The 12,039-nt window shown below is 38.6% G+C and overlaps 1 protein-coding gene across 2 annotated transcripts; it reads left to right on the top strand.

Moving 5' to 3' along the window:
- The first annotated feature begins 6,962 nt into the window (after positions 1 to 6,962).
- rps21 (ribosomal protein S21) lies at positions 6,963 to 11,787 on the top strand. 2 transcript variants are annotated; one of them, XM_067370746.1, is made up of 6 exons: positions 6,963 to 7,001; positions 7,304 to 7,368; positions 7,569 to 7,632; positions 9,242 to 9,313; positions 9,449 to 9,504; positions 11,725 to 11,787. In XM_067370746.1, exons 2-6 carry the CDS (start codon positions 7,319 to 7,321, stop codon positions 11,732 to 11,734), a joined length of 252 nt encoding a protein of 83 aa, XP_067226847.1. In that variant the 5' UTR covers positions 6,963 to 7,001; positions 7,304 to 7,318; the 3' UTR covers positions 11,735 to 11,787. The 2 variants fall into 2 exon arrangements, with proteins under 2 accessions (XP_067226847.1, XP_067226848.1); XM_067370747.1 differs by lacking the exon at positions 11,725 to 11,787 and having other exon boundaries at positions 9,449 to 9,508.
- The last annotated feature ends 252 nt before the right edge of the window (positions 11,788 to 12,039 follow it).

The following is a 12,039-nucleotide window of genomic DNA, read 5'->3' as shown; positions in this document are numbered from 1 at the left end:
AACTTGACTTGTATGACAAATATATTTAATAACTTCACTGTAATACACTGCATTGTTTCCAAATCACACATCACTGTTGTCGTGATAGTTATTCAGAAAAAAACAGATTCTAATTTTTGGACCAAAAACTACTTCACGCAATAACCTAGAATATTGTCTAACACTTGATGGCTGCTCTGTTAAGTATTCGCCGTCAGTTAGGAACCTGGGTGTGCTCTTTGATACCAATCTTTCATTTGAAGGCCATGTTACTAGCATCTGTAAAACCGCTTTCTTCCATCTTAAAAATATATCTAAACTACGACATTTGCTCTCAATGAAGAATGCAGAACAGTTAGTTCATGCGTTCATGACCTCAAGGCTAGATTACTGTAACGCTCTACTGGGTGGTTGTTCCTCCCGCTTGATAAATAAACTACAGCTCGTACAAAATGCAGCAGCTAGAGTTCTTACTAGAACTAGGAAGTATGACCATATTAGCCCAGTTCTGTCGTCACTGCATTGGCTTCCTGTTAAACATCGTATAGATTTTAAAATCTTGCTAATTACTTACAAAGCACTAAATGGTTTAGCTTCCCAGTACCTGAGCGAGCTCTTAAATCATTATAGTCCTTCACGTCTATTGCGATCTCAGAATTCAGGCCAGCTGATAGAATATCAAAATCAACCGCAGGTGGTAGATCCTTCTCCTATTTGGCACCTAAACTCTGGAACAATCTTCCTAGCATTGTTCGGGAAGCAGACACACTCTGTCAGTTTAAATCTAGACTAAAAACATCTCTTTAACCCGGCATACACATAACACATTATCAATTTATATTTTCAAATCCGTTAAAGGATTATTAGGCTGCATAAATTAGGAACCGGGAACACTTCCTATAACACCAGATGTACTCGTTACATCAGAAAAAGAATGGCATCTACGCTAATGTTAGTCTTTCTGTTTATCCCGAGGTTTACTGTAGTCAGCCGGATCCGGACCGTATCCAGGTGAGATCAAAGACCTACGCCTTGACATGACCAGAATGCAACCCTGAAGTATCTAGTTGACCTGATTGAGTCAACTAGATCATCCATTGTGAAGGCCTCATTGACATGACAGCCAGTAGCGCAGCTCCTCAACAACCCTCCATACCGGCGTGATGAATACGATCCTCAACTGGATTGAACTGGAATAAATACTTTAAATGTTGCGATCTTATCTGACTTATGATAGTTACCTGAATCGTAACAAAGCACTGTTCGCCAGAGGAGAACTGGCCCCCCAACTAAGCCTGGTTTCTCCCAAGGTTTTTTTCTCCATTTTAACACTTGTTTGCCACCTGATGTCACCTGTTGGAGTTTGGGTTCCTTGCCGCTGTCGCCTTTGGCTTGCTTAGTTGGGGACACTTGACATTTGATATTCAACAGTGCTTTGATCTGCCTGCATTGACACCATTGTTTAACAGCTGTTGTCCAGCCACAATTATATACCAGTTATCACTGTAAAGCTGCTTTGACACAATCTGCATTGTAAAAAGCGCTACATTAATAAAGCTGACTTGACTTGACTTGACACTAAATAGTTAGACATTATGATCTTCTGGACTTTTGCTTCAAGAAATTTTCTCTAACTGGAACTTTTAAGATTTTAGTTGAATACCCCTGGTGTAGGCAATCAGTACTGTGATTGACATGACCAATAAAATCTTAAGAATCAACTGCAAGTCAACATGGTCCTGGCTTCTGGCATCACACTTGGACGTGGGCGGGGTTGGATGTCCACTACACTCTACAGAGGCTGTCCATGAACTCTCTCTGCCCCATGCTATGGGCATGGCCCCCTGATCCTCTATGGTCTCGTTCACTGCTCCATAGTCTATTATCATCCAGTGTTCCACAGCCCAGGCCCCTCCACTGCTTCACGGTCCAGGTCCACAACTTCCCCAAGATCATGGCCACGGTTCTGGTCCTCTTCCTCTTCATGGGCCTGGACCTTTGTCCCTCCCCCAAGTATCTTGTTATCAATTCTGTCTTTTTCATTGGTTCATGTTCATCAGTTCCAGTTTGTCATTGGTTGATGTTGTCATATGTTTCCCCATGTCCATGTATTTAAGCCCTCATGTTTGTCTTTTTTCTTTTTTGGGTATTGAAGTATGTTGCTGTTAAGTTTCATGTGTCAGGTCATAGTTTATAGTCAAGTTCATGTTTATAGCTTTATAGTTTATAGCTTTGGTTATAGTTTATGTTTCATGCTTTGGAGTGGATTTTCACCTAATTTAAAAAAAAAAATACTCTTGGGTGCATTATATCATCGTCCTCATCTGCTCCATGTCAGTACCTTTACAGATGCATCAATAATGCATCAACAAAATGTCTTCACTGAAAAATAAATTGTCTTTGTATGTAAAGAATATGTAAAGTCTTTTTCCAGAAAACATTTGCTAACAAATCAAAACAATGGAACAGGTATAGGGTGCGTTGACATCCTATGACGTCATCATTGCGCAACCCGGAAGTATATAAGGTGCGCTTAGAGAAGCAGTCAGTACCTTATCGTCTGAAGGGACTGTTCAGCAGGCATCCCCTTTAGAAAGGGAACTCAACACTGCATTTGACATGCTATGGGGAACGATATACCCAAGCTGCCATGCTTGAGGGGAGTGCATGCCAAAAAATGGCTAGACAAACGTCAGAACTAGCAGTTTCAACTGAAATGCCAGAACCATTCCCCCTACGGGTCATACATAGGCTGTCAGTGACAGCATTCCCTATGGCCAACAGCCCAAGCTATAAGCCTCAAAGAGGCCTTCCACAGAAGGCCTACCAAGGCCCCTCAAAGGCTTCTGGAACCAAGCTTCTTTTCAAAGAAAAGAGGGTACCTCTAAGGGAATGTAGCCAGGGGCCAGAGGGAACCATAGCCAGTCACTTGTCAGGGGAACATACTCGAACCTGATTGCCACCAAGGAGGCCGACCTGGTCTACTTTTACAGAAACCTAGTCTTGGCCAACAACCTGTCTGATCACAGAGTCTCAATTCACATTCTTCAGAGAAGATATCCAGTAAAAGGGACTTTAAAAAGGCAGTAACCAATTCAGACCAGATAGTTGATACGGGCATCCTGGAGAGCAGGACTCAGCTTAGTGCTTTTTACCCCTACCAGTGAGTGGAGTAAACCTCTGCTCAATCCTAGGATCTACTCAGCGCTTCATTATTTGCACTGAGGTGGCTGTGCACTCTAAAGTGACCCAAACAAGGGGAGTACAACCATCCTAGGGGACAGACTTCAACAGGGAGGCCTAAGAGAGGCATTCAACCACTGACCAGACTTAGGGAGCTAAGTACTATGCAGAACAACCCTCTAGATGAGGGGAGTACTGGGCTCAACCTAACAGGTAGACCATACTGTTGGCACAAAATCATGGAGGCTCCCAGAAAGCCTGTAACATGAACTTATTCTACATAATGTTGAATGTATCACAGCAGCTTTGCAAAGGCCAGCAATGTGAAAACTACATGCTTAATCTGCTAAAAGACACCATATGTGGGGGGTTCCCTTACAGGGTGGCCTGTGAAGGCCACACACCTCAAAGCAACTCAATTGCTGATAATGCAAGATCCTACAAAACATGGGAACTCGTTCTGATTGAAACCGAGTTTAACTAGCAGATAAGAGTGCCCACATAACAGTCTATCTCAACACATTCCAACATGCAGTGTACTCAGTAAAAACACTTTTTACTCTTTAAGCAGGAGGAGTACAAACTTCGACTTCAAAATGACAGTGCATTGCAGTGACTAAGCTCTAAGGGAGCCAAATCTGAGAACCAAACTATCCAGTGAGGTTAACTAGTTTAACTCAACCTGAGCTTAATTTTATCCACACATTCCAACAGGCAATGTACTCAGTAAAAACACCATTAACCCGTAAAGTAAGGGGAGTACAAAGAATATTATCATATTCTGAGGGAGGCCAAAAAACAGGCCTACTACTTCATACGATCACGGGCATAAACCTGTGGCAGTGCTAGTTTCTAAGTGAGCATAACACCTACCAACAAGCCTTGTAATACAACAAGCTATTGTGCTCTGAAGGGGGCCCAAACGGAGCCTTCTTCAAACAACACGAGTGTCAGCTTGTAGCAATGTTCAAGCTCTAAGGGAGCCATATATTAAAACCAAACTATGTAGTGAGGTTAACTTTATTAAACTCAACCTGAGCTTATACATTCCAACAGGCAATATCCTCAGTAAAAAAACTTTTTACCCTTTCAGCAAGGGGAGTACAAACTACGTCACCATAATCTTAAGGAGGTTAAGAGAAGTCAGTAGTAGAAGTAGTAGGAGTAGTAGAAGTCAGGGTTACTACTCCAGAACACATGGGTGCTGGCTTGTGGCAGTATTAGAGTTTACTGAGCTCACATAGTGTAGGGCATGCTAACATACAGTCAGATTCAAATTCAGACGTTGGCAATGTCATTCAGAGTCGAGGAAAACCTTCAATTGTTTCAGAAGCTATTTGGCCTCATGGCAGCAGCCTCCTCAGTTTTTCCCTTGGACCTGTTACATATGCAGCCACTACAACTGGTTGTAAGGCCTGCATCCTACCTCAAACATGCCACGAGGGCCACCTCATTCTCAGGGTGACCCATGGTTGTACAAAAAGCCCTGGTTCCCTGGAAATCGTCCCATCTGTATCAGCTGGTGGTAGAACTCAGTATCCAGAAGGAAAGTAGTCATGATGAACCCCTCCAAGATGGATTGGGATGCCTTATGTGACGGCAGCCAGATGACAAACTGGCACATCAACTGCCTGGATATGATGACAGAACTTCTGGCCTTCAAGGAGCTCCAGTCAGAACTCAGAGGGCACCATGTTCCTGTTACCTCAGGAAACCAAGGTTACGTTAGCAACCGAAACTATACTGTAGTCTATACTGGACATTGAATATTAGCCATATAGCCTAGTTTGCGAAGCATAAAAATGGAATTATTGCATTATGCTATTTAAGGCAAGATACTACAGGTGAATATAAAAGGGTAAAAAAAAATAAAATAGTAATAATTACAATAATAACAATAATAATAATATTACAAATGTTACCCAGTTGATTAATCAAAATACATTAAGAAAATGTTTTCTCAATGTTAATTTTTTTTTATTTTTATGTTATGTTATGTTATGTTAGATATGCAAATGAAACATTTTCAGAACAGAAATCTGAAAATTGGATGACGCCAGGCTAAAAAGTCTTGTTTCATTTTGCTGACTGACAGATGATATCTAGGATTTAGGATATCTCTATGTATCACTCCATAAATCAGAAAATATGCCAGTGTCAACAGCCAGAAAAAAACAAAAAAAAAAAAAAACACCATATTTAACCTTTTCATGCATAAATTATTAAATCACAAAGTAATATTTTTTTTTCAATGTTTGTTTTTACTTTTAAACAAGTGAAAAATCATGTCAATAACTTTTTCACAATATATTTTATTTTGAGGGAATTACATATCTGTCCACTGTAGTGGACACCATGCATCAACAGCAGTGATTCAATAGAACTCATGCTTGGTCTGAGAAAAAAACAACAACAACAAAAAATGTTTTTAAAACATTCATTATAGAGCAAATGTATGAATACAAATATAAAGACTTAAGATGCAAAAGCCTCTGACAATTGTCTTTGAAATTAACATTTTTATCAGACTACTATGTTTCTGTATAAGTACCAATTCTTCTGTAGGATGAGGCTGGGATTCAGAGGGTTTGAAGTGAAAGTATTTGATGAACGTATTGTATATGCGGAGAACATTCACTCGATATCATCACCTCATTTTTGACAGATTTAGAGGCTTTTGCATCAGAAGTCTTGGTACGTTAAATAACAACAATAGAGATGATATTTGAAAAACATAATCTATGTCTCAAAACTAATTTTATTAATTTAAAAATGCCAACTTTTATTTAAAACAATTAAAACCAGTATCACACATGAGCACAAATACACACACACACCCTCAAATGCAATCATGCACACACATCCCTGTCCTCGTATATCCCCACATTGTTATATGACCTAATAAATAAATATAGACTGTAGGCCTAATCATTGAAATAAATTATAAAATCTGAATTTAATATTGCTGAACTATTCAAGTGTAAATTATAGTGATATGTTTTATATCACTAAAACATACAAATAAGGAGGAACCCATATATAGGCCCAATAGGCATAAAATACCCTTTGGTGCTTGACGTCCACTGGAGTGGACTGTCACAGAAAAAAAAAAATGTAGAAGAAAAATATTGTTAAAATCCGGATAAAAGTATTTCTTACATCCGAGCTGCAAAATATTTCTGAGAATAAAATGATTTATAACTTATTCCTGAGGTGGTGCATCTCCTCTTCCCTCTGACTTTGTGTTTATATGATGTAATATCTCAAAACAACAAAGAGATACAAAGACACTAATTAATTGGAATAGTAGACAAAGCTTTGGGTATTCACCACTTGGTGGTTGGGACATGGTACCACAACGTAAATGGTTCATAATGGCTTCCATCCAAATATCTGGGTTGTGTCTACAAGGGATACAGCAACAGCCGAAAGTGAGGCAATGGGGAAATTTTATTTTAAGAAATGGCCTTTAAAGATAAATAGATTTATAAAAAAATAAAAATTAAAAAAAAGAAAAAAGAAAGAAAGAAAAGAGAAAAGATGAAACTGCAATAAACACTCAAATGTATTTTGAATGTTTTTATTTCTACTAACGTTAGTCTGAAAGATGTACAAGCTTGTAATTGCAAATTTAAAAATCTTTTATCTATTCTCGCAATTTCAGGATTATATCTCACATTTTCTTTTACAAATGATTGTAAAGTTTCCCAAAGCGGCACTGAGGAGAATAAATATTTCTTCTGTTGAATAAAGAGCATGCACTCTTATTCTGTCTTTCCTGTTACGTCACTTCCTGACCCTTTCTCTTTCCTTTCCGTGTCGGCCATTTGTGTTAATCGGTAAGAACGCCATGAGCTCTAGCTTACTATTATATTTTTGACTGTTTTGAGACAACTTTCACACAATTTTGTCTTATATCATTTATGTACGGAACTGTTCTACACGATGTGTATCAGATATTCGCGCTTTCTGCGCGTTTAATCGTGAATAAACGGCAGCCGGGCTGAGGCGCGACACATGTGGAGAGCAGCGCTCATCGTGCTGACTGTCTCGATGGAAATAAATGTCTAAAAATATAACACTCAACTCTGCTTCCAACTTTTAAATAAGGTTTTATGTTTGATTTCATTGTTTGATGCAGACTGAGCTGATAAAGATGCAGAACGACGCTGGTGAATTCGTGGACCTGTACGTCCCTCGTAAATGGTGAGATTAACGTTACATGAGCTTCGAGAAATATTCAATCTTTGAGCAAAAATCTGTATTTTAATACTATTGTGAGTGCACACAACACTAGCTGTGTTTTTTATCTTTGCCCCATAAGCAGTTAAATATTGATAATAAATACGATAAGCACACAAATCGAATCTAATTTAGCAATATTAAACACTATTTATTCATTCCAGCTCTGCTAGCAACAGAATCATTGGTGCCAAGGACCATGCCTCCATCCAGATCAACATTGCTGAGGTTTGACATTACAAAACTACTAGATGTATACATTTATAAATGCAATTTAACAATACATACAAGCAAAATGCTTTTTAATTACAGCAAGTAAAATATACACACATGAAACTTGTTTTAAATCATATTTACTCCAGATTTTGCTAAAAACAATGTTTTTCCGTTGACAAAAAGGTTGGTATATTGTAACTTGAATGATTAGTTTACTTTGAAATGAAAATTAGCCCAAGCTTTACTCACCCTCAAGCCATCCTAGGTGTATATGACTTTCTGATGAACACAATTGGAGAAATATTAATAAATATCCTGACGCATTCGAGCTTTATAATGACAGTGAACAGCATCAACGAGTATGAGCTGAAGAAAGTGTCTCCATCCATCATAAACGTACTCCACACGGCTCCAGGGGGTTAATAAAGGTCTTCTGAAGTGAAGCGATGCATTTGTGTAAAAACAAAAATCCATATTTAAACAAGTTATGAAGTAAAATATCTACTCTCAGACCGCCTTATGTATTGAAGTTACGAAGAAAGTGTAAACTGGCTTTGCGTCAGTTTTTTTCTGTAAGTTGAATAGGGAAGGCGTAGGATGTAGCATAAGCTTTGTGAACTACGAGAGCTTTACACTTTCTGTGTATGTTGAATACGGAAGGCGGCTTGTGTGGAAGCGAGATATTTTACTTCATAACTTATTAAATATGGAGATTTTGTTTATGTAAACGCATCACTTCACTTCAGAAGGCCTTTATTAACCCACCAGAGCCGTGTGGAGTACGTTTATGAAGGATAGATGTAGAGGTCTGCGCGGGACTTTTTTTTTTTTCATCCCGCTCCCGCATAGTTTTGTTCCGCTCCCACCTAATATTCACTTTGTGTTCACATGCTATCCGCATATAGTGACTTTCTTCCCGACCCACCAGGTCCCGCTAAATTTAGATAGCTTCCAAAATCTCGCATTTAAACTTCTCTTAAAGAAAGGGAGTGATTGGGGAAAACCAAATATAAAATGCTGCATAGCATATACAAGATTTGTTATTTGTCTATGATGCTGTCAACACCCTAAAAAATGTCACAAAGAATAATAGGCTAAATTAAACAGCCTACAACATGTCCCTCAAAACTAAATGCGCTGATGCCAAAGCATCTCGGGAGCGACCGGGTTATTGTCAGACCGCCCGCTTCCGCCTAAAGTACACTATAGTTAACGACCGCGATCCGCCTTTCATTCGTACTTGTTGATCCCGTTCAACTGGCATTATAAAGCGCGGATGCATCAGGATATTTATTAATATTCCTGGGACTGTTCATCAGAAAGAAAGAAAAAATGTCACATACACCTAGGATGGCTTGAGGGTGAGTATTTCATTTCAAAGTGAACTTTAAGTGAAGTTTATAATGCATACAAGTAAAATGCAGTTTAATTATAGGAAGTATTTTCACAAATATGATCTTATTTTTACACAATATTTACTCAGACAATGTCTGTATTTCCTTTGAAAAAACTGTTGGTATATATTGTGACTGATTTGTTAATGCCAAAAGCCTGTTATAATCAAACCACCAAAACCTCAGAGTTGTGATGATTAATGAGCCTCTCGCTCTGTTTGTTACAGGTGGATAGGGCAACAGGCAGGTTCAACGGACAGTTCAAGACTTACGCCATCTGTGGCGCCATCCGTAGAATGGTACATATGTTCAATCACACTTAAAGCCCGTTCTGCTGCATCATTAATTCCTATGTAGTGATGTTGAAGGGGTTCATATAAATGTACGGTGTCGCACCTGTTGTGGTCTCAAGGCGTTTGCGTTGTCATCTACAGGGTGAAGCTGATGACTCCCTCCTGAGGCTCGCAAAGAACGACAGCATTGTGGCAAAGTAAGCTCCTGTCAGTGAACGACTGCTACTGTTGCTTTTTACCCCTCTGTGAATTTCCTATCGAGTTGTAAATGCTCTCTGAAACAGCTAGTGTTTAAAGCGTTGCTCCATTGTGATTGTGTGAAATTCCTAATAGTAAGAGATTTTTTTCAGCACCTCGTTTTTGTTTTGTGCTTTTAAGCAGCTTCAGTGAGCTCTTTTAAAGGGTTAGTTCACCCAAAAAGTGAAAAATTCAGTCATTAATTACTCACCCTCATGTCGTTCCTGGGTGTCTCATACGTCCTGAAAAGTGAAGCCACGGGCTCTTTGATCGCCCCCTGGAGGCTGGATGCAGTACAGGTCATAAACCCCGCCCTCTCAATGCAGTCGAATGAGACTTCAGTGAAAACAGAATAAATTCTGCTTCAAATAAAACTTTCTGAAAGATGGTTTTGGTCATTTAAGGTAGTTGTTATCACACTGATATATATTCAATTGTTCGTTTTTGTGATAATTTAGATGTTAGCTAGCAATTTGATGCTATAAAAACAGGGTGTGTCGTCATGATTCGAAGTTGATTGACAGCTTGTCTGAGGACTGTCGGAGCTTCGAGGGGAGATTGAAGATGTATTAACTAACTGTTAATTTGATTTCTTTGTTATTTAACACCAACAAAATGAGTTCAGCAGTAAATTGTACTAACTGACCTACAGGATCTGACGGATCACTGAACCTTTTTTCTGTAACATCAAATATGGGTGTTATAAGCTAATTAATAAATGTTATTAGTTAAGATAACACACCTAATGTTAACCATGTCGGGAAAAAGCAGGTGATCGTTATCTGGCTGTTACTTATTATTTTTATGGGTATAAAATAATTAGCAGGACAAAACTAATGATAGCTTACTCTAATTACAGTAATCGATCTCCTGTAACGTTAGTTGAACTTGATTTAAAATGGCAGGACCGTTTCTGACGATTTAGAGTTGTTTCTAGTGGCATATTATATTGATTTTATCTACTGAATTTGCTGTTTCAAAAGTATTATTGCTCTAGAAACAGAATAGCCTATTATTTTATAGGTAGAATTTTATAGTCTATTTAAAATACATGAATGATGACTTTGAGGATGATACAGCGACTCCGGCTCCACTGACAATTCCATCTGCGCATGCCCAGGCTCCAAACTTTTTTTTTTTTTTGATGTATTGCGTAACGTGTCAGCGCCCATTCATCGGCCCATTTTGGCTTCTGTTCAATACAATGGAAGGAAGCGGCGTCGCGTCGTCCATCTTTTATTTTTTTTTTACAGTCTATGGGCGTTCCACACCTGTAAGACTTTCGTTCATCTTCAGAACACAAATTAAGGTATTTTTGATAATTTTCGATTTCGGTCCCTCTTTTGACAGTTCATAAAGAGATTGTAAAACTAATCCTTATGAATTGAGCAATTTAGTACAGATTTTCTGAAGGGAATCGATCGCTTTATGTGATGAACAGACTGAATTTAGGCTTTTATTCACATATAAACATTCATGAACTCGCATAAACAGAAGCTTGCTAAACATGCAAGGACAAACTTCATTGGTTCTTGCGGAAACTCCACGTGCTGCGTAAAGCTCAAAGTGTGCTTCACTGTCCCTGTAATTTATGTCTTCAGGATGGTCCGCAGACGTCCGTGCACGCTGTCCGCATGCATCCCCGTGAATGTACAACAGCGCATGTGCGAGTGACTTGAGCACTTAAAAACAAAGTCCACTAGATAGCGTGCACGTGCCAAATGCTTCTTTCCATGCTCACGGCCAAACGGAGTCTACTTTGAAAGGCTTGCACGCTCAAACTGTGTGCGAGATGGAGTGGAACGTGGAAAATAAAGTTATATCTGGGCCTTAACACACGAGAACAAACTTCATTGGTTCTTGCCGAAGCTCAAACGCGCTGTGTAACTCAACAAGAATGCATGCTTGAGCTTCTGTTTACCTTTACTGATTTGTGCATAGACTGAATTTAAGCTTTAATTCAACATTCGTCAGTTCATCATGTAAAGCGATCGAGTCTCTTCAGAAAATTGACTAAACCACTCAATTCATATGGATTAGTTTTACAATCTCTTTATGAACTTTTTGAATCGTCAAAGACAATTTTTATTTTTGGGTGAACCATTCCAGCAAATATGTGCTTATGTGAAACTGTTGGTTATGAGCTGGTTATGATTCTAAAGATTGTTCTCTCTTTACAGGAACATCTAAGCGTAAGGATGGGCTCTGGAAGTTTCTTTGTAAAATAAAAAAATAAAATTGGACTCTTGTGTTTGTGTTTTTAATAGTTTGAGTGCATTAGTTATATTCATGACTGCCAGCCTCCTTAAGTGATGTGAATAATTAAAATGATTAACTATTTGAGGATTACTATGATTAGGGAATTTTAATTAACCATGGGAAAAGATGTTGGTGCTATGAGAATATTTGTTCTGTATTTTATGACAATCATATTTTTTTTATTATGACTGGATCCAAAGATTGACTCGGAAAAGGCAAATGATTTAGGAGTGGTA

Source organism: Chanodichthys erythropterus, chromosome 20 (genome assembly GCF_024489055.1).
Source record: "Chanodichthys erythropterus isolate Z2021 chromosome 20, ASM2448905v1, whole genome shotgun sequence".
Lineage (NCBI taxonomy): Eukaryota > Metazoa > Chordata > Actinopteri > Cypriniformes > Xenocyprididae > Chanodichthys > Chanodichthys erythropterus.
This window is presented reverse-complemented; position numbering and strand designations above follow the sequence as displayed.